The sequence below is a fragment of the Podarcis melisellensis genome, assembly GCF_964234715.1.
Source record: "Podarcis melisellensis genome assembly, chromosome: 3".
Taxonomy (NCBI): Eukaryota; Metazoa; Chordata; class Lepidosauria; order Squamata; family Lacertidae; genus Podarcis; species Podarcis melisellensis.
The window spans coordinates 80898666-80921498 of NC_138530.1; the positions used below are offsets into that span (position 1 = coordinate 80898666).

Here is a 22833-nt window from a genome sequence, read left to right on the forward strand (position 1 = left end):
AAAGCAACAGAATGGGAGCTAAGCTTATAGCAACCGTTTCAAAAGTTGGAGCTGTTTATTTTTTAAAACAAAAAGTATTTTCTGGATTACCTTTCTTTCTTCCCATTCTTTGACGATGCTGTGCCTACTCGGAAACTGCAAGGCACCGTCAGTACCAGCAGACAACAGCGGAGGCTGAACTTTGCTAAGAATCTTTGAGCAGAGTTTCAAGGAATCCGCCAGCTCAGACAAGTGCAAAGTCTGCAGGTGGCTGGTCAAAGCAGAGATCATCCTGAGAAGCAGCTGAGGCAGATGTTCCGTTTGTATTTCAATATAGGTCTCCTAGCAACAAAATACAGTTAGAACTGGTACCAGTGGCTTCTGTAATTTATCCTTTCTACGGACTTTAGCTACAAGTTTTAAAAGTTCTATTTTTATGAAATTTGAAAAAAAGAAAGGAAATGAAGACTTGGTTAAAAAGCAACAACTTTTAAACACGGGGTGATAGCTAATTCTGTTTGTCCACTAGCAGGGAGGACTGCCAGTGGCGCAACGGTGGCTTCTCCTTCCTCTCCTACTCCCTACAGACTCCCAGTCTGCTTTTGAGGGGTGGGAGACATCTTGGATCAGATGGCAGGGGGAGCATGGAGTGCTGCAAAAGGGAGGAGAAGAGGAAGGGGAAACTAGCTTGGCACAACACTGGGTATCACTCATGTTACACGTATGAATTTATAATATTAAATCTTGATCACTTAACAAATTCAGTCACAATATGCAGGGGATAGTCATGCTGTGGGAAGATGGGTTTTATGGGGATGTTTAGAGAACCTCTGCTGCTATTTGCTAAATACAGACCTGTGTATATCTGTGTATCTATCTATCATGTGCATAGAAGCCAACTCTTAGGGGCCAGGGAGGCTTTGCCCCCCCCTAAAATATTTGAAGTGGCTGAGCCCCACCCAAGTTGATGGGCATTGCCATTCAAATGGTGTGCATGCACCATGTCATGTGATCAATTATGTGGGGCAGGGCATATCTGCCCCCCCTTTTTATTCAAGTTGGCACCCCTAAGCATGCCTACTTATCTGTATTTATAAATGAACAGGTTGCATGTATGTTCAAGCACGGAAGAGTAAGCAGCACATTCTTTAAAATATTTCAGGAAGGATGGTTATTCTCCCTGCTCTTTAATCTACATTTGACACAGTTGTTATAACAGCAAAGAAAGCAATATCCGGGGAACTGCATTAAGCTGTAGTGATTTGCGGGCTTGGAAAACGTGATAAAACTCCCAAAAGAAGTGCAACTTGGTGTGTCTGATGAAAGTGAGAAACAAATGTTGCATTTATTGTGTAAAAAAACGGTTGTTTGAAAACACTCTAAAACTACAAACTGATAACAAATCCACAGAGGGCAATCAAATATTCACGATTCTTTCACATTTAATATTACCAAGATATATACTGTCAGAAACATGTAAACGGATCACTTTTAATCAAAAGAGGAAAACAGTCTGAATGTCATACCTGACAAAGCACTCTCATACTTCTAGTAGGCTTTGAAATGAGAAAGCAAAGAGTTTGAAGACAAAGGAGAGATAACAGGAGGCAAAAAAACCAAAACATTTCTAAGAGCCTTCATTAAGATATACAATGTTGATAGAGAAATATGATTGCGGCATGCATAAAAAACAACTGCTATCTAACAAGTTTAATGAAAGCACAGCGCCACATATCCTGCTGTCAATTAGCATAGTAATAGACAAAAGAGGAGGGATGCAAGAGAAAGAGGTGGGGCTGAGCCCACAATCAAATAATAAACAGAAGAATGATCTCTGTGTGATAAAATCTCATTCTTAAAATTAAGACCCTACTGCAAGGGGAATGTCTTCTCCTCAGGGGAGTCTTCCAGGGGCCACGTGACTATGAGGGGGCCGAGGCCAGACGGAAAAGTGGGAAGAGCAATGTAGAAGAGTTTTAGCTCTGCAAGGTTAGCTAGTTTCTATACACACCAAGACATCCCTGTCTATCGTCCATCTAGACAAGCAAGAGTCATCGGAGTTGAAGACATTTCAACCATGCAAACACAAGCAAGGAGGGGCATGGCCTGGGGAGAGTTGCAAGAGCCAGACAGAAAGGACCAGAGGGCTGCATTTGGCCCCCCAGGCTCCCCACCCAGGCCCTATCATATCAATTTTGAAGCAATGCCTGCCCACTTTGCTGGATTAAAGACCTCTTTCATGCCACCTGGAGGGTTACCTAGCTTAGAAAACCACAGAGTAGTGGGAGGAGAACCAAGTTGTGAGCAGTAGAAATCTTACCAAAGATACTATATCCAACAAAAAATCAACTAGTAGGCAGAAATTGGTAAGGGGGAGTTCAGCAGGTTCACTACCACCTCCAGGCACAGTCTGTAGTCGGGCATGCAGTGTCCTCCTATGAATTCAAAGCATAATTTATTCATTGGTAGCAGTGTGGCTGTGTAACTAGTAATATTAGCAGGATATTCGGCCCTGCCGAAATCACTGAACTGCAACTCCCATTAACTTCAGCCAGCCTGGCCAACTGTCAGGGATGATGGGAGTTGTTGTCTAGCGAAATCTGGAGGGCCACAGGTTCTACATCCATCAGATAGATTAATTACCAGAGACAGATATGTAGCACCGCACATATCCTCAAAGTAATGATTTGCAACAGAATCAGCTCACGCATTCAGCTGCAAGTCACCTGGCACTGAATCATAAGACAACACACATGCACATGGAAACTGACACCAAGAGTAAAGTAACAATCTATGTATAGAGAGATTCCTCTTTCTAAAAGATCTATACAGCACACTTTGACAACTTAGAATCACAGTATACAGTTTTTTAAAAAAAACATAAGTGTATCAACTCAATTGTGCTCCTCTACCAGGACACAACAGTATACAAAACATCTTCAGCGAAATATAACTTACCTACAACATTCTTCAAACCAACGGGCAATGTAATCCCACATATAGTAAGGCTCAAAAGAATTGAACAGAAGATTGGCAGTTTTAATCAGCTCTGCTGTTTTCTTATTTTCCCTCAGTTTGCTGAAATAAAAATGTAACAACAGTATTCAGAAGAAAAGTACTTCTCCATTTGCAATCTTGCTCCAAGCCTACTTCCTGATTTCCCTCACAGCAGCCTCCCCCTTTGTTACTACATTTTCCCACCTTTATCCCCCCTCCTGCAATCCTACTGCCTCTTTTTTTTTTTTGCTATCATTGCCATAGAGAGGCAAAACCTCTGAATCTGGAATCGTTCAAAGCAATAGACAAGCTGGAGCTGCTCTGAATGAGCTGCAGAGATAAGAGAGAAGCCCATCCATTGCAAAGTCTGTGTTACTGGCTACCAAGCAAGGAGAACCTAAATCTGCAGTGCAGAAGCCTTTGAGCACAAGTCTTTCTGTGGCTAACTACAGGATAGTCTTTTTGAGCCGACATAACTACTGAATTGTGACCAGTATCAGGCTAGGCATTCACATCAACAGCAGAAAGAGAAAAAGGTCTTCTTCCTCCTCTGCTTTAACACTTTACTTGGGCTCCCTTTTCAATATTAAATCATCATCATAATCCGTTTCCACTGGCTTAGCACGTATTCTGAGAATTTCATGGATAGTAGGTGCTCACTGATTAATCACTAATGGGAAATATATATGTAAACTGGAAGGGGGGAATTATGTTTGTTTTTGTACTTATTTTTACCATGTACTCTGTGTTTTTTATATTGTATTTTATGAACCCCCCAGAGATGCAGAGCAGTATATAAATTTAATTAAAAACAAGAAACTAATTATATCCCAGTGTTGTCCTGTGGATAGCATGTTGGACTAGGACCTGGGAGGCTAGAGTTCAAATCTCCACTCAGCTGTAAAATTTATAGGGAAGTAACCTTGAGTGTGTCACCATCTCTCAACCTAAATATCTCACAGGGCAGGTGCACAAATAAATTGGAGAGGGGAAGAAGCATGTATCCTGCCATGAGCTCCTTGCAGGGAAGGTGGGATATAAATGTAACAAGAAATAAATATGCTACTTATAGCATGCACATTTTGTGAATGCTCTTCTTAAAAATACTCGCTCAGGTTGGGTATTTTAAAGGTAAAGGTACCCCTGACCATTAGGTCCAGTCGCGGAGGACTCTGGGGTTGCGCCAGCGTTTGTCCGCAGACAGTTTCTGGCTCATGCGGCCAGCATGACCATGCTGCTTCTGGCGAAACCAGAGCAGCGCAAAGAAATTCCGTTTACCTTCCCGCCGGAGCGGTACCTATTTATCTATTTGCACTGGCATGCTTTCGAACTGCTAGGTGGGCAGGAGCTGGGATGGAGCAATGGGAGCTCATCGCGTTGTGGGCATTCAAACTGCCGACCCTCTGATCGGCAAGCCCTAGACTTTCAGTATCTGATCCAATCCCTGACCCGCATGACATAGCAAATTTATATTGCAACGTCCCACATTCTCAATATACCGTATTTTTCGCTCTATTGGACGCACTGGACCATAGGAGGGGGAGAACAGGAAATTTTTTTTTCTTGTTCTCCCCATCTAAGTCAAGGTGCGTTCTGTGCGTTCAAGGTGCATTCACTCCAGTGGCGTAGCGTGGATTGTCAGCACCCGGGGCAAGGCAAGTAATTTGCACCCCCTAACCCGTGGATTTGCGCCCCCTAACCTGTGGATTTGCGCCCCCTAACCCCCAGATGTTGCGCCCGGTGCGGCCGGCCCCCCCTGCACCCCCCACGCTACGCCACTGATTCACCCGAAGCCTCCGGAGGCTTTGGGTTCCTTTTGACCTGCTCTTTGGGGCTGGTGGGGCGGGGGGGAGCACTGCTTTCCCCCACCGCCAGCCCCAAAGAACAGGTCAGGGAACAGCAGGAAGGCGGCGCTCCGCCTCCCCACTGTCCCCCAAGCTTGTGGGGCTGGCGGTGGGGAGAAGCACTGCTTTCCCCACCACCAGCCTCCAAACCAGGTCGGGTTTGGAGGCTTCTATCCGCAAGCCTGGGGAGCCCAGCGGGAACTCCCGCCGGGCTCCCCAGGCTTGCGGATATCTGCCAGAAGCCCAGGGCGCGCTGCTCAGCACGCCCCAGGCTTCGGGATGAAGGCTGCTATCCGCAAGCCTTGGGAGCCCAGCGGGCACTTCCGCCGAGCTCCCAAGGCTTGCGGATAGCTTCCTGAAGCCTGGAGAGCGAGAGGGGTCAGTGCACACCAACCCCTCTCGCTCTCCAGGCTTCAGCGAAAGCCTGCATTCGCTCCATAGGACGCACACACATTTCCCCTTCATTTTTGGAGGGGAAAAAGTGCGTCCTATAGAGCGAAAAATACGGTAATTTTGCACAAAAGGCTGCTGCTCAAGAAACTGGGCTGTTGGAAGGAATTTCTCTTTTTTCCTCTCGACATAGCCACCTGCTTAGCTGAGCATGGTCCTTGCGGAAGGAGGAGTCCACCTGCAGATCCAGCTCTGCTTTGCATTGAGTATATAATGTCCTAAATACTTCAATCAGTACATCCTCTAATATTACAGGTCCTAAAAGGAACAAGAGGAAAAAAACATCAATTATATTTAGAATTCCACTGGCTAGTATCTGAATTCATTTTATCTGCAGTTATGCCAATTGTACAATTCAAGAATGCACAACAAAAGACACACAACTTTATCCATGCTTTCTATTTGGCTGAAACACGTTAAAAGCACACTGAAAACTGTTGGAAAGGATGACGCTGCTACCACTAATTTAAGAAGGAATGTGATCTCCTGGCACTGCCAGTACAACGTAGTAACGCGTTTTCTACGGCTGTGTTGATTTCATTAAAACTTAATATGTGCATGCTGTCATTAAAGATTTAGGCTATGATCTTAACCTGAAAGACATCGTAGCAAGCTTGTTTTAAGACTGCGTCTGACCTTTCAACTGCAAGTGAAAAAGGCGAAGTGCATTTATTTCAAAAACTGTTGCTCAATTCATTCCCAGTGCCTGTTTTCTTTACATTGTCAGAATTGAGAAATTCTGGGCTTGCAATCTGACCTCAAACATGCCTGCTGACATATGTAGCAGCTACACTACAGTAACTCTTGTGTTATACTCTGCAATTCTGTTCAAGTGCAATTCTAACCACTTCTGAGGAGCATTTCTATCCCATCAAAGCAGCACCCTCTCTTTCTCCTGTGGTAATGCAACACTGCATTACCAAAACTCTGCGATAATGAGATAGTGGGTGATTTTTAGAACAGAGTAAAGGAGGTACAGCTGCATGGATCACAGACTGCTGTTTTAACTGTTACTAAGTTTTATTATAGCTGTTCAGATAGGCATATGAGAGAAGTTCAAGGTTACTCTTACTTATGGTGCATGCCTCATTTCATCATATGAAGTACTTTAGAATGTCTGGGATGCTTGTTTGTTCTTTTGCCCTCTGTTACTACTATATGAACTGTTACTTATTTAACAACAGACACCCCCCTCCATTGGCATGCAAGGACATTCATATAGCTACCTAGCTCAGGTTTGTCCAGTAAACTGATAAGAATCCGAAAAGGCTTCAGATCCTGCGTCAATGTGCTCTCCTCTCCACACACGTTGATCTGCAAAATTCCCACCATTGCCTGTAAGAAACAACACATTAGAATCAAGAAGTGAGATAAGAGTTTAGACTACAGTGACCAAAGCACCAGTAAGAAACCATTCATGGTGCTACTACCTGAAACGCTAACCTAGTTCTACAAAACATTACCCTTCCCCCTACTCTTCAGTGGGAGCAGCCCCTGGATCTAACTCCCTTTCATTCCCTGAAGAGGCTTTCAGTTTGTGAAAGGGACATTCTGGATCCAGTCCACAGTCTTCTCTCAAGTGTATTCCTGGCGTGTGCCATTAAGATTAAGACAAGGTAAGGCCACAACTATGGATCAGAAATTACTGGAAGTGTGAATGTACATTTGTCCGCCTGTCTGCCACATCTGGGTTCCCCATGCCATCATTTGAGCATCCTCTATCTAACCATTCTCCTCACCCTTCACAAAATCAAGTTAATTTTTGAAACAAATATGAATTACCAATGCATGTCGGAGCCAAAATTGCTATAAGGAAAAAAAATACCAGAAGACCAGGGGTGGGGGCGAAATACACTGAGTGTACTTAAAAGGACTTCTTCCTGTAATAACACTGCTTTGAATGATAATTGCTTGCATTTAAAAGTTATAATGCTACTGCTTTTAGAAGAAGAGTTGAAGAGAACTTTCTGGTTCCTTGCATAGTCAACCAAACTGCTTGCTTCCCAAAAATGGTACTAGCTTTGAACAAAATGCTCCCCTAGTATTTGCAAATGTGTAGTCTACTCCCAGTCTCACATTTTGCACAACACAATAAATCCTTTCAATATGGGTCAAAAGGTGCCCCACAAAACAGGCTGGGATTGGAGCCAGCTAATCAGGTGGCATGTTTGCCATTAGCAAGAGGAACCCCTATAGAAAAACTGGACAGCTTGTGATCTACCAAGCTGAACAGAGCCTACCAGCCATTTTTGAGAACCTACAAGGGACACACAAACAAGATATCGAAAGCATGACTACCTGAACTAGCATTTCCTTAGAGAAAGTATTGAAGTAGTATGTAGCATGTTCTTCAGGATTGCTATGCCTTGTGCTTCTAGGTCCTATAATGGCACCGTTGTTATCAAAACCTTCAAGCAAAAGGAAAAGGAAAAAGCATATGGCAAATTAACACAGTGTTTAAATAAGTTGGTAAAGAAGAACAAACAGTGAGAACAATGGCTTAGTTCTGATAACTTACCATTTTGCCGTCCAAATATTGTTGGCAAGAGGAAAGACCATTTTAAATTTAATTTAATAAAAGGCAACTGGTGACACAAAGAGCAAAACATCAAGCTACTTTCACTTCTACAGGAATTCTGGATGATGAATGCCACACTTAATTTTTCCAGTGATGGGAGGAAATATAAATGTAGACTTTACAAGAATTCAACTATAGTCATGGCACTTTTGAATGTTTACATTGGTTCACATGCATCATTTCATTCTAATAATTACAACCATCCTGTAAGGTAGGTCACTCTGCATTGCTGAGACCGAGAATGGCGACATGCCTAAAGGCTACTTGGCAAGCTCAGAGCTGGGCTGAGATTTCCACTAGGGAGATCCTGATTCACAGTTCAGTCTCTCAGGCTGCAATCCTAAACATACTAACTTCTGAGTAAACAAGCATAAAACTGCACTGTTAAGCATTACATCACATCAGTCTGTGGCCAGTCTGCATCAAAGAAGTGGAAATCTTGTTGTTAATAAAAAGACAATCTGGCTTCTGTATGCATATTTGAATCTGAGTTTTATTATTATAAAGCTAAGAAAACATTACCTACTAGCGCAAGGTTGGGTTATGAAATAATGTGCATTTTATAGCTGATTTCTATAGGCTATCCCAATTTGTGCTGAATGGTCTAGGTGGCAAATTTATTTATTACTTATATCCCAATGAATGGCTCAACGCTCTTCAATTGTAGTCTCAGATAAAGTACATTACAACAGTCTAGCCTGGAGGTTACAAAGGCTGGTTATCATAGCAACCAGGCTATCCTTTGCTAGATACAGTTGTCAACCGGGCCATAAAAGATGCTCTGGAAAATCCAGGAGCAATGTTGTGTCTCTGGTAGCATGCCCAAACTCCACACCCAAATTCTCCTTTAGGGGAAGCAGGAACCCATCTGGAACAGGAAAACCACGACTCTCGTGTCAAGCAGGCCCCCTTCTATTAACATCACCATCTTGTCTGCATTAAGTCTGACAAGGAGGAACAGAGCCAAGGACACTAATGAAGCTTACTCATTCTCACAATTTTTGAACAGCCTCTCCAAGAAGTTACATGTAGATCAGGGGTTGTCAATGGGATACCCTCTAGAGGTTGTTGAACTACAACTCCCATCACCCCGACCAATGAGCATGCCAGCTAGGGCAGGTGGAACAACTGGTCCAGGAACATGTGAAGGGTAGCATGTCAGCCATCTCTGATGTAGGTGATGAAAATGATGCCAAGACAATGCAGAACCACACAAGGCAAATTCCAAGAGCTGGAGCAGCAGTTCCCCAGTACCAAGTTTTATTCTCTAAAATGGCCGACACGGCTAGAGCTTGCCGATCGGAAGGTTGGTGGTTCGAATCCCCACAACGGGGTGAGCTCCCATTGTTCGGTCCCAGCTCCTGCCAACCTAGCAGTTCGAAAGCACGTCAAAGTGCAAGTAGATAAATAGGTACCGCTCCTATGGGAAGGTAAACGGCGTTTTTGTGCGCTGCTCTGGTTTACCAGAAGCGGCTTAGTCATGCTGGCTGTACACCGGCTCCCTCGGCCAGTAAAGCGAGATGAGCGCAGCAACCCCAGAGTCGTCTGCAATTGGACCTAACGGTCAGGGGTCCCTTTACCTTTATGGCAGAAATTTATACAGCATGTATGTATGTATATACGTATGTATGCATTTAGCTAGATGTGCTGGCGGAGATAAGCTGCTGGTTCAGTTACTGTTACTATTGATGTTTTAAATGGCATTTTTAGGTGTGCACTTAAAAAAAAAAGTTCCCTGCTTCAAAACTTCTTGTGAATTGAAAAGCAGATTATAAACTACAAATAAATTATAAATTTTCTGTATCTTTAGTCAGCCATAACACAACAGCAATAGCTACAGAAACATTCAAAATGTTCCGCAACAAACTTTAGTCCAAAATAAAACCGCACATACTAAAATGAAGGGGGGGGGTTTACAATGTTACAGTTACAATGAGGTACCAGCTGATTTTATAAAAATATAAATCCAGCACCTACCTAGAAGCCAGGCATAAAGCCTTCTATTGAGTGACATGTCTCTGCGCAGGACTACATGAAGAGATGCTGACAGAATTCTGATCATGTCTGGGCGCGTCGCCTAAAATTGGGAATGTTACATTTAAACAACAAACTGCAGCAGGTGTTACACTCAAGAGTTTTGTTGTATAGGAGGAAAAATATTTTTATTCACATCCCAGTACCTGTGGATTCATGCAGGCTGAGATCTGGAATCTGACAAAAAAAATCTAGGCTGCCTGTTTAAAATCAACCCCTTCTAATTGGCTTGTGCCTTTGCCGGCACCAGCAGAAAACAACCACATCTCTCCCTGCAGCCTATACCTAGTTTCAGGCGATTTAATCTGATGAAGTACACCAAAAGCAAACCCTAACATTTACATTGCAAAGATAATAAGATAATCAGTAGGGAGAAAGAAATCATGTTTTCCCCTGAACACACAACTTTAATGCAGAGTTAAATGTTGATCACTACATTGATCTAATATAAGCAAGAAAATGATCAAAGATATCAGAGGCAGTCTGGGCTGACCAATCTATTTTTAAGACCAATAAATAGCTTATATTCACTTGCTTACCTTCACAACTTTGCTGACACAGAATACAAGCCAGCTAATTACCAAGTTTCAGTCAATGCCAAGTAACGCTACTCGTTTGCAAAAGTTGTATATTGCTATTTCAATAACGTATTCCTGAGAGTTGCTGATATAATGCATGAACTCAAATGGTCTGCTCTAGTCATCTCTTCTCAAATTCAGAGCTCTGATATACATTTCCATCTGTGTGTGCAACTACCACACACATTACGTTACACACAGTAACAATGGTCTTAAACAATGCAGTTATTTGAACTAAGACATAAATTTCCAAATACAGCATTTCTTTAGCTTTCAAAGGCGACGAAAAAAACTTGATCAAAGAACAAAACTTTTCCTATGTTGTTATTTTAATACCAGGAAACATGATTAAATACCACAAGGGCCAAAATCATCTAGCAAAATCATGGCAGCAAAAAAAGCACTACCACCACCACAACACACAGTCTTTTTAGCCTCTCCTATCCAGCGGCCTCCTATGATGGCTGAAAAGCCACTAACCAAATCCAGGGGTACTTTCAGGACTCCTTGCAGGATTAGGGATTGCCACCAGAAAGAAAAATTGGCATTGTATGCATGAAGGGAACCCTCTGGAGTGAGTATTTAAGAGATCTTTTGGCTGGAGAGTTAATCTCTTACACCGGAACATGTTATTATTCACATCTTGGGGAGTCTTTTAAGAAATGTTGGTTGAAGACTGAACCCATGGGTAATACGCATATGCAACAGAGTGATTCGCAGAATACTCATTCAGCAGTGTTTTACCTGACTCATGTGGAATGGAAAACAGAAAAGTATCAGGTCCAGCGTGCTTCTCTGTACTAGTACACTGGAATCCTGCACTGAGGATAATACGCATATGCAACAGAGTGATTCGCAGAATACTCATTCAGCAGTGTTTTACCTGACTCATGTGGAATGGAAAACAGAAAAGTATCAGGTCCAGCGTGCTTCTCTGTACTAGTACACTGGAATCCTGCACTGAGGTGCTTACTGCTTCCACCTGAAATAAAATTACCATTAGTATAGGCATAATCAGCAATGTTGGGTTATTTTTATACACATGCACACAAACATCACAGACTTCTTTAACTAGAGGTCCAGTTAGGATGATTCTCTCCCTAAGCACATCAGCATAAGCATGACTGTGCCTTCATTTCCTCCACAGAATCTGGACATTGGCTTTTACACATGTTCATCCTATGTCTGAATGCCCAGTAGTCTTGGAGGGAAGGAAGAGGCACACCAAGCAAGCAAGCAAATGAGACACAATGCTCAGAGATTGTGAACTTATCTCTGAGGAATCTGACCTGATCTGAGTCAATATCAAGCAACATGGAAAGAACGTAAGTAATGTAGGGCTTGTAGGAATAAAATTACGAAAACACTTGGAAAATAATAGATAATATCAGATACTCAGTCCTATAATACCATGGCATCTCACAGAGTAAATACCAGGAAATCTAACTATTTCTCCACACAAACCCGGTACTCCAAATTTAAACACATTTTAGATATACTTGGCCATAGCTACGCTGTGAAAAAAATATTGAATGCTATTTTAGGAAACAAAACACAGACCTTCAGAAACAAGATTTTAAAAATGTTGATCTCATAAGTGCTAAGTGACTTAAAAAGTATCAAGGATTACTTGGCTTTTCAAGCAAAGTTCTCCAGCCAACGTTAAGCTCTTTTAAGTCCTACCAATTTCAATGAGAAATGCTTAATCCTCTCTCTGTGCCTTTAAAATGTGCTTAACTTTAAAGCAGGCTCGTTGGTTTGGTCTGATGGGCAAAGACATGCCATACTTTGAAAGTATTCTCATCATTTATATCAGCATTTTTAAAATACTTCTAACATGCAGATTTTTTGCAAGTTCATCGGCTGCTAGAAAGTAAACAGGATGTATTTTCTTACACAATAGCTATTTCAAAAGGTGATGAAGATAATAAACTGAAACTTTACCGACTCTTACCATCAGTTCAATGTCACTGCCTATTATATAAAGCTGGTCTTCCATTGAAAGCTTCCTGTTTAGATGGGAGAGGACATAAGTAATGCCAGGCAACCGAACAGCAGGACTAGTGAGAAGACTACCCCAGAGTGCACTGTAGAAAGCTGATTGGTCCACTGCGGCCGCTACCTTCTCCAGCAGAGTGTTGGTTCTGTGGCATGAGCAACAAGAGCGTGTGGAAGTAAAACAGCAAATAAAAAATCTGGAAGGCTCAGAAATCTGGGTTGATAATACCTGACTTACCTCAATTAAAACAGAAGGCCATTAAAAGAAAAAAACAACAGCTTGGTCATAGTTATACCTGCCACATTATATTTAAATTTCTTTCTTGGTGGTTTTAAATTGTTTTCACTGCTGTGCTTATACTGGTTTCAGTTTCAGTTTTGTACTGGAAAGTTTTGACTCTCTTGACTTACCCTTTCAACTTCCTTTTTTCAATACCCTCATTTTATAAAGGCTCTTTCTTTTGAAGTCAAATGCGACTTCAGATGTGTTTGATTCTCTTGGCAACTGTCCACTCACATCTATGTTGACGGTGATAACACTATGGTCACTTTACCTAGCAGTTCAACAATGGTTACATCTCAAACTGGGTCCCAGGAACAACTGACGATAAAGTACAGGGTTGCCATTCCTTTCACCTGTTCTCTAACAGACTGTTCTAAGGCAGTTCTTTAGCGTATCTAGAAATTTTACCTCTTTATTGTGACTGGAACATGGATGTGAGGGTAACTGAAGTCACCAATTACTATAGAACTTCCTCTTTTGGATGCTTCCTTGATTTCATTCTCCACCTCAGGAGATGACAAAACATCCCCAGTGCTAACATATTCTTAGGGGTCCAATACAGCAATTCTGTGGCAGAGTCTGGAAAGTCTGTGCTTTGAGAATGCCTAGTTTCTTGGACTATATACTATTTTGTGTACAGAGTGCCACCACCTCCACCTCTTCTCTGCCCTACCTATAGAGTTTGCATCGAGGGACAACCAGTTAAGATTAGCATCTTAGAAATTTTCATAGTGCAGAAGATTTTATAACAATGGTATTACATTAGCCCATAGCCTTACCTCTCATAATACTCTGAACCTTCCTCCAAGCCAGGAAGTATCCCAGTTAACAATCCTTGCAAGCCCGGTTTCAACGTTTTGCCCAAAGGAAGGTAATAAACTTCATACAGACTGAGTAATGCTGGTTTGACAGACATAGCAGCATTGGCAAGAAGAGGGAAAAGCCCAGAACTGTTTTGGAAAAAAACAGAGAGATACAAAAGGGTACTGAGAGGCTGGACTGGTTTATATGGATAATTTTCAACATATGAGGATAACCAACTAACAAAGAGAAAGGCTGCTTAATCTATACATTCTCCGGATCCATCTCACAGACTAGTAAGTTTTCCTAAAGAACATCACCGTTTCCCAAGAGATCCTACCCAACAAAGAGGCTTGTTTTGAATGAGACACTATACATTGAGTAATGGAATATGTGTCACATTTGTAGAGATTATCCAGTGAAACATGAAAATGCAAAGCTACAGTTTAAAAACATAGCTAAAAAGCTGAAAACCATTCATGCCTTTATCAATAAGCATGCTATTGCCACTCCATTCAAATTGAGCATCTTTACTCCTGAATTCAATCCTTGCCCTCCACATTCTGGTTATACTGGGATTCAGTGCTTCTGCCCTCTAAGAGGGCACTGACAAAGCAAAAGTGCAATACAAACAAGAAATGTTTTAGAAACATATGCTCAGAGTAGATATGTATCTCCTTTCATGCCCATCTTATTTGGTAACCAGATCCTCATAATCAATAGATAAGAGGTTTCAAAGACTTCCGGTTATGTCCATCTCATGTTTTTCATTTTATTATCACCTATGTGTGTACGTGTTTCTGTGTGTTCTGCAAAGCCTTTATTATTCTACTCCTCTAAAATGATTCCAATTTGGATAAATATATTGATAGCCTACGAATTTGTCTACAACTATGTCACACACCTCAACAAATAGCTTTGCTTCTTATCATTTATACTACCAAAGATAATTTAGCTTTCTCTGTTTTTGTTTCATATCTCCTAAATGGGCAAAACAATCCTAAATGGACCTGGATAGCAGAGAGGTGGAGCCATTGTCACATCCAAAGCCCTGCCACTTGTACTAGCCAGGATGGAAGGTGGTGGTAGTTTTTTCCTTCATATTTGCCGCGCCAACTCCAAGTTATCACAGCAGAGGCGCCCACAGCTGGCTATGTCCTGTCCCTAATCAGGGAATTAGGAATGCACTGCAAGTTAATTTGCCTTTAATTTTCTACTATAACATTAGCAACAGCCCACACTGTTAAATTTATTTACATTCTGACCCAAGTGAAATGTACTACAGGATTTATACTGTTGACTTACTCAAATAAAAACAATTCTTGATTACAGCAAGCTAACGCTCAGAATACAATATAAAGGCCATTCTTTTTACCTGTATAGGAAGAGATCTTTGGCCAGACGCTTGGGCCCAATGATTTTGAAGATGATCTCATACGTCTCAAGGGCCTTCCGGTGCACCCCGCCTGGCAAGGCAGGGTGAAGGCATTGGGCAAGGCGCTTGCCTATGGTCAGCTTTTTTGGTACCACTTGGTACTTCGCATTGTTTTGAAGAACCTGACAGAAAACATTGCAAGACATTCTAAGCCCAATTTCTGACAGACAGCAGTTTACAGAACTGATCGATTTGAAAGTTTCTGAATCCATTCCACTTAGCAGAACGTGATGCATTAGGAAAACCACCCTCATGCAGAATCCTAAACTTCTGATGTAACAAACTGACCTGCTTTATTAACTTGCTGCCTTATCTACATTACAAAATTCACTCACAAGAAGCCACAGCAGGTTAAAACAGGGGTTGGATCCGTGTGGCCCATTCAATACTGCTGGGCTCCAATTCCCATCATCCCTGACTGCTGTCCAGGCTGGATGGGGAAGATGGGAGCTGAAGTCCAACAACATGAGGCGGCCACAAGTTCCCCATTCAAAAGTTAAAGGCTCCTTTATTTTTCAGGCAATTAAGGTGTGTTTTATCGGTCAAAGCAAGCACACACCTTGTATGGCATAAACTAACACTTCGGTTATTTAAATCAGTAGGCATGCAACACTTCTAGGGAGTGATGAAGAATCTTGATTTACATACATTCAATTTTATTATTGTTTATTAATATATGTACCAAAATGCTTCCTCTAGTAAGAGAAAATGCTCCGTTTTAAAAGGGACATTTCCCCCCTCCACAGAATAAGGTTCTTAGAATGTGCACTCCTTGTGCCAGTAGCCAGACAGATGTAACAACAGTGACTTTTTAAAAACAGTGGCAAGTGTCAATCTCCTGACATCATTATGACAGGGTGTTCCACCCTCCTTCCCTTCATAATAACTCATCCCATAACCTTTATCTGGTGTGTAGCCTACAGTAAGTAATAACCTGATAATTAAAATGATCTCACAGTCCACTCCTTTTTTAAATAGTTTGGCAGGGGAAATCTAGATTCCAAATGCTTTATACTTAATTATTTCAATTCCCCTCTCAAAACTTTGTATGCATTTCACCCAAGCTTTCTAAGTCTTCTCATACCTTGTTAAGCTTTCCAAGGGATGAGATTAAATCAGCCCATTCACTGGAGTACTCGAAGCTTTTTAGAGCCTTGTCGACAGCTGCTACATAGTTCCTGTACTTGGAATCACCCAGTAGCTCCAGCTCCTCCGCATTCATCCTCCCGCAGAGTCCCACTAGAGACCAGATTGTAATTCATGTAAAGTTGTGAGCTGAAAAAGATGGAGCAACATGTTTTCCCTAATCCACAACTTTTAACTACTGTTGCATTCAGACAGTTAAGCAAATATATATGGCCATGATATGGTAACATGAAGTCTGTAAAAAATACTATCAAATTTCTGTTTTTGAGAAAGATACTAGTGAAGCTCATTTTGTTTTTAAAGAAATCTGGTGAGCTCATAAATAGTGATCCAATACACCAAGTAGATAAACAGTCTACATTTTATGTGAAGAGAATCTCATTAATTTTATACAATTTTAAGGCACAATTTGTGATTCCTCTTTTGGGGCTTGCCGTATTTGACAAATCTCTTCCTTCAGCAGTTCCAGGCAGACAACCTGAAAAGGAAGGAAGTTTCTGAAGCCTCTGATAGGCAACTGAAAGTGGCTTGGGCACTGCTTTTAGCTTGATGGGTCGCAAGTTGTGGAAACGTGCACTAAATCAAACTCCCAAGGGCAATGTATGCTCACGTTGCTAACTCAACCAATCAGATCTTTTCTCTTTCTCCAGTTCCTGGCATAAAACTCCTTTCAAATTTATAAAACAAGTTAGATGCTGCCAAAGTTTTCCTTTGCTTTTCTACCAAAGCTGCAACCAACTAAAGAACACTTCCAAAACAGATGTTGCAAAAACTAATTTTACACCTTGGTAATAATACTCAGATTAGCATTTGGAAAGCGCGAAACAGATTTAATTATGTAGCTATGAAGAACAAAAAGGTCGCATACGTATCCAAAAACACACGAGGCCCCAAATCTTCATTTGGTAATGCTAAAGATGAGTTCATGAGGTCAAGGAAACTCTAAGATGCAATAAAACATCCTGAATCACACTTAGCTGATAAAAGCTTTTTAGTTTTGAACTATGCTCCCTCAGAGGCCTCTCAGGTGCGTGCAGGACCTCCTCCCCCCACCTGAAATTCAGCTCGATAAAGCACTCGACTGCAGCCAACAGCGTATGTTTCAGTAGAATGCTTGGTGGCAAGTGTGTGTGTGGCTTCACTGGTTTGCAACTGTGCCCACAGCCCCCCAAAGGTCAAAGACTCCTGGCTTACATTATTTCCATCCGAGGGCATTCATAATTTGGGCATTGCAGCAACTAGCTCAATCAACACTGTGGAATCTTTCTCAATACTTGGTATTCCCTTCCACCCTGAACTGTAATTTTATAGTTATTGGGGACAGGGAAGCGGGCATAAACATATTGCTCCTACCCACAATTGTCTCTTTCTCACACATACAGTGACGAATTGGCCACCTAATGTCACAAACCATGGGCATTTTTTTAGCTATAACACAAAACGGTCCCTAAGCGAGGTACTCTACTCCCACTTTCCAGGAACGAATGCAGGTATTTACTTCTATGGGAGAAATTTCTGAGACTTTGTTAGCCTGGGCAGTGAACCCGATCTTTAGAAACTGGGAACACCCCAGGGACAGAATGTAAAGCAGGTTTTGCCATCTCTACTCCACCTTGAAAATGGCGGGCAGTTGTAGATTATGTCAGGGCAGACAAAAGGAAGTATTTTTTCCCCACACTGTGCGTAATTAATTTATGGAATTTGTTGCCACAAGGTGATGCAATGATCATTGGCTTAGATGGCTTTAAAAGGGGATTAGACAAATTCATGGACCGATATGGACTTCCTGTGCTCAGAGATAGCATGTCACTCCTTAGTACTTCAGAACATCATCTTTAAAGAAAGGAACTTTAATAATCTTCAAAAAACGAAATCATAAACAGAAGTATCTAGTGCAGAAACTGGTCTTCCAACTTTCCTTTCAGTAGCTCCAAAAAAAAAAACATTCAGCAAATGAAAGGTGTTATGTGGAGAAAGTTACTTTATCACACCTATGAGAATACAAAATAGAGAGGATTAAAAATAACAATGGTTCTTGCACTTTTTAAAATTTTATATACGGAAGATTAACCACATGGTATTATCCTCTTCATGGGTTGCCAGCTGGGGGAAAATGATTTCACTGTTACTTTACCAAAGACCTTGGAAAATTAATTTTTCTGCTTGTCATTTCAAAGCCTACACTGGAAAATTCAGCTTTCTTTCTATAAAGAACATTCCACTGACCTTAAGGCCTATGTCTGATCAAGCAGCAGGAAACAAAGTTTGGTACCCTCGATGCAGAACTAAAGAAAAAAGCTTCACAATACAAAACCTTGTTGTTTCAGTAAATGCAACATTGGACAGAGAGAAAACTAAGGAGAACACAGATGCATTGCATTTCCCCCCTAGCAAGGTAATGGTAATAGCTTTGAGGCTGCACAAATGGACTGCCTGCTCCAAGTCAGTAGCATAGCCCAATAAGCAAATGTTGAACTCTTGCCCTTGCCATGTCTGTCCCATAATCCATACATAGGAGCTAATCACTGGCCCATCTTAAGCTGTAGCATGACTGATGCTGTGAGCATTAGGGCTCATATAGCACATTCATTCCATGGAAGTCATTAAACAAAATGTTTCTGCTTTTGTCCTTTGGGGGATCTTTCCCATTACTCACATTTCCTTAAAGCTTAGCAATATAGGCCTGCATCCAGTCTTGGTCATACTTAGAGAAGACCCACTGAAATCAATGGGGCTTCAATCAATGACAAACTTAAGTTCAGTGATTTCAGTGTGCCGACTCCAAGCACAACTATCATTGCAAATCTAAGCCTACTACCTGGACGGAAGCCCTACTGAATTCAACAGAATCTACAACTAATCTGATACGGTCAGGATGTGCTTCAAGTCTGGATTCAAACCCATGTTTCTTAAAAATTAATGTTCCTTACTAAGGTTCTATATCTTCTGTTAGACTCATGATCCAATGAAAGACTGGCTATTCACACCATGAAGGAAATGAGCTTTATATGGACTTTGTGTATGGACGATTGCATTTATATGGACTGCTGCACATAATGTAGGAATGCATATTTTTTGGGTCTGTCCTTTTGACACTTATAGGATTAATTTGTGATCCTTGCTCTGCCCTGGGACTCACTTGGGAAGAGGGAACTCCACTGTGTATATGAGAGCTGGCATGTCCCTTGTCTCAAGGGCTCTATGGCTTCCTGTAGCCTGCAGGACAGAGCTTATGACTCGCAGGGCAGGTAGACAAAGTATTTATCTAGCCTGGAGGCAGGCAGTTCAAGGAGGAACTCACAACATCAAAAGACTTTTGTATGCCTGTGAGACAAAAGGTGGCAAAGAAATGTATACTGGGATTGCACAGGGGGCAACAGAGGAGTGTTGAGAGTTGGCTCTAGGATATATAATTAGACAGAGGGAGAAAGGTTCATGTTTAACCCTTGTTTGTTTATTCATTTGCTATACTGGGGAAATTGTTGGTTTTCTCTAACTTTTACATATACCATTTCTTAAAAATATTTTTTCCCCATCTTTGTATACTTTTTACCTTGCTCATAAACCTGTTGTGGCCTTTTATTTTAACACCCCCACACCTAGAAGCCATACATTAAGAAGCTTCAGGCGGACCCAAGGAAGGTTTGTAGGCTGATTAATAAAGGGCAGTCAGGTAGAACTACGGTAATTCCCCTTTATCTAGTGGCAGCAAACTTTTTAAAGGGGAAGTGCTGGCTGAACAGAAGGGTACACTCTGTGTTAGCGGCCAGGTCTCTTCCTTCAGACAGCACGGGGGGCGGGGCAGGGTAGTTAGGAAGTGACCCGTCACAAAACCCATCTATCCAGTTGTGCAAGAAATTGTCAACAGTCTACCTTTCAGACAAAATGTTGTCAATTCTAGTTACAGTGTTTATGTACAAATTCTCATTGCCTAATACTATGATTATCATTTTTATAGTTCTATTTCTATTGTGTTGTTGAATATTTCACAGTCATAGTTTTGTTCCTGTTGTAAATCCTATTGAAGCAGATAAATAAATGTGTATCCACACACTGGCGAGTATTTTGTAAAGCTACAAGCTTTCCTGGAAGTCTTATACCCTGGAAACGAAAGAGCCAAAAATATATGTTAAAAAGTAGACACCACAGTGTATTTCCTAAGAACTTACTCCATCAACCATCTTTATGATTCTTGAGTATGGAATAAAACAATGTTTTCAGTACTTATACTTGTAAGTAAATCCTAATGAGTTCAGTGAGGCTTACCTATGATTATGTGAATATATGAGTGCAGCCTCATGTACATTATTTAATCCTCGCAGCATGTAAATTGGGTTAGTACTTTTATTCCCATACTGTATTGAAGATAGTAGGTTTATACTGAGAGGGAGTAGCTTGCCTAAAGCCACATTTAGAGTCAAACTTGGGGAGTCCTGTACAGTAACAGCCCATGGATAACTCACCATCAAAGCATCTAATGCCCAATATTTCTGTTTAGTTACTGTACTTTCCTCATCAGCTAAAGGCAAACAATGCTACATTCTTCAAATGAATACAGCAGGGACATGAAGACAACAGGGTTTTTCAGAAAACTGGAATACCAGATCAAACAACGGACTTTCTGTACCCAGTATTTTCTAACTGAATATGAGTGGGTATAATTTTAGTATGCCTTTGATTTTTTAAACATAACAGCTTACGCCTGCCTTCTTTGCTATTAACAAAGCTGCAGATTTTATAAAACATTTGTTTGTGACAATTACTCTTAATTACACAATAATCAAATAGTGCATATTATCAATCCAAATAATTTGGTGTTTTTTTATTGCACAGTTTCTTCTGTTCTGACAAAAGTGTAATTATTTTTGCAAATCAGGAAATATTTAAGATTTGCTTGCTAACCATTTCTACTTTGAAAAATATTTATCTGAAGAATTTATAAACCACACATTTTAAAATATTGTGAGGGTATACAAAACAAAGAAACAAAGAAATAACAAATACAAAGTTAAAGCACTAAGACTGCATTAAATTCACCTGTAAAGTCAGCAGGAACAATATCCTACAAAGCTACCCTGAAAAAGGTAGGGGGGAGAGTATAAAAAACAAAAGGTTGGCACCATCCTAATTTCTGGGTGGAGTGCATTCCAAAGTCTTAGGTGCTTCTTAAATGAATACGACACACAGTGCACAATTGTTGCACTTACAGCTTAACTACTCTCATGCCAGATCCCTCAAGTAGTACTACAATTAGACACAGCCCTATTTATAACACAAGTTAGGAGGATAATGCCCCTTTATTAAACACAGCTTTCTTTCACCCATATCAATATATATATTCAAAGGCAAATTCCATCATAAAGTCCAAAGTGAGGATAAGGGTCCATCAAGAGCAACCAAAAACTTAACAACACACATTTAATATTGGAAAGCCTCCAATATACTCCACCATGGGAGTAAATGTTATTGTTACTTTCCGCATAGCTGCCAGCAACGCAAGGGAAGAATGCTGCCACTCTTTCAAAATGGCACCAGGCTGGGTAGTATTAGTTGCAAAGCCTCCTCAATAGTCAGAGGATACAAAATATGCAATTGTGATGTGGCCAACCACCTCAGTCATGTATTTTCCCCTGTCCTTTGACACAGGCAAGAGTATCTTTGCCTCCCTTCTCCTTTCATGCACCCCAGTTGCTAATATTCCCTGCCTGATTCAAGATGCAGGTAAACAACAGCAGGGAGCTGAGGTGCCTATGTGGAGGACTGTGACAAAGAACCTGTGGCTTTGCATGCTGGGAAAAACCCTTTGTATCCATTCTTGCTCAGTTCAAATCACAGTCCCACTGAGAACTCTAGAAGCTCTACAAGATATCAGAGTTGAAACATTAACTAAAGTGAAAGGAGCAATTGCTATTCTAGGAATTGCTGTGAAGAACCTCAAGGGATGAAATTTCCTTGTTTATTTTTCCCTTTCTCTAGGCATCCTGTCAGATTAAGAAGCCTTCAGTACTTGACTCAGCTTGTTTGGCTTCTTCAGCAATTGTACTCTGGAATGTCCTGTGTTGATGATCTTTAGAAAATGACAAACAGCATTTGAAAATTACTCATATAAGATGCGGCTAGGGTAGGGGGTAGGCTTTGGGGACAAAGAACCACTTCGATAGTGTGAAATGTCTGATGCAAGGGACCCCGATTTCTTTCATTTTGTGCTTTATTCTCTATAAAAACAAGTCTTCCTTCCTTCCTATTATTTTATAATTAGCAAATTCAACCAGCATCCTGTAACAGATGCTCTATCACTGAATTACAGCATTTGAAGGATTTTAAAGCAATTATTTCTAAATCCAAGGAAAGGGTCTTAATTGTTACTGTTCACAATCTATAGCCCAAGCATCATTTAACTTTTTTGAAAAATTAAGGAAAAGATACCCACATTTAAAACTACAGAAGCTTAATAATAGTATAATGTGCTGCTGATAAAGCACTTATACAATATGTTATTTATTTAGCATCCATTATGGTATTTCCATTATACGTATATAAAATTGAAGCTGCACTCCTGCGTGCACTTACCAAGGAGCAAGCCCCATCAAACATGAAAGTGCTTACTTCCACAAATTGCATTGTGGGAGACAGTAATCTGCTCAGTGATATCCAAATTGACAAACCACTGGCTCAATGCATGAGCTTCTAGTGCCTCTCCTTGGGACAGA

General features: G+C 41.1%; 1 protein-coding gene across 6 annotated transcripts in view; it reads right to left on the reverse strand.

The window, feature by feature from the left end:
* Positions 1–22833, reverse strand: part of DOP1A (DOP1 leucine zipper like protein A) — a 53878-nt gene that overhangs the window by 28060 nt on the left and 2985 nt on the right. For 2 of the 6 annotated variants that reach the window (XM_081904784.1, XM_081904783.1), the window contains exons 2-14: positions 16062–16252; positions 14918–15099; positions 13521–13691; positions 12415–12604; positions 11344–11442; positions 9826–9925; positions 7569–7678; positions 6497–6605; positions 5408–5528; positions 2938–3057; positions 2300–2414; positions 1506–1535; positions 91–321 (exon numbers count right to left, since the gene is read on the reverse strand). In XM_081904784.1, coding sequence (XP_081760910.1) covers positions 91–321; positions 1506–1535; positions 2300–2414; positions 2938–3057; positions 5408–5528; positions 6497–6605; positions 7569–7678; positions 9826–9925; positions 11344–11442; positions 12415–12604; positions 13521–13691; positions 14918–15099; positions 16062–16199 — 1716 coding nt within the window. In that variant the 5' untranslated portion in view covers positions 16200–16252. Of the gene's footprint in view, positions 1–90; positions 322–1505; positions 1536–2299; positions 2415–2937; positions 3058–5407; positions 5529–6496; positions 6606–7568; positions 7679–9825; positions 9926–11204; positions 11282–11343; positions 11443–12414; positions 12605–13520; positions 13692–14917; positions 15100–16061; positions 16253–22833 lie in introns of those variants that run through there. The other 4 variants (XM_081904785.1, XM_081904786.1, XM_081904787.1 and 1 more) reach the window with 4 other exon arrangements.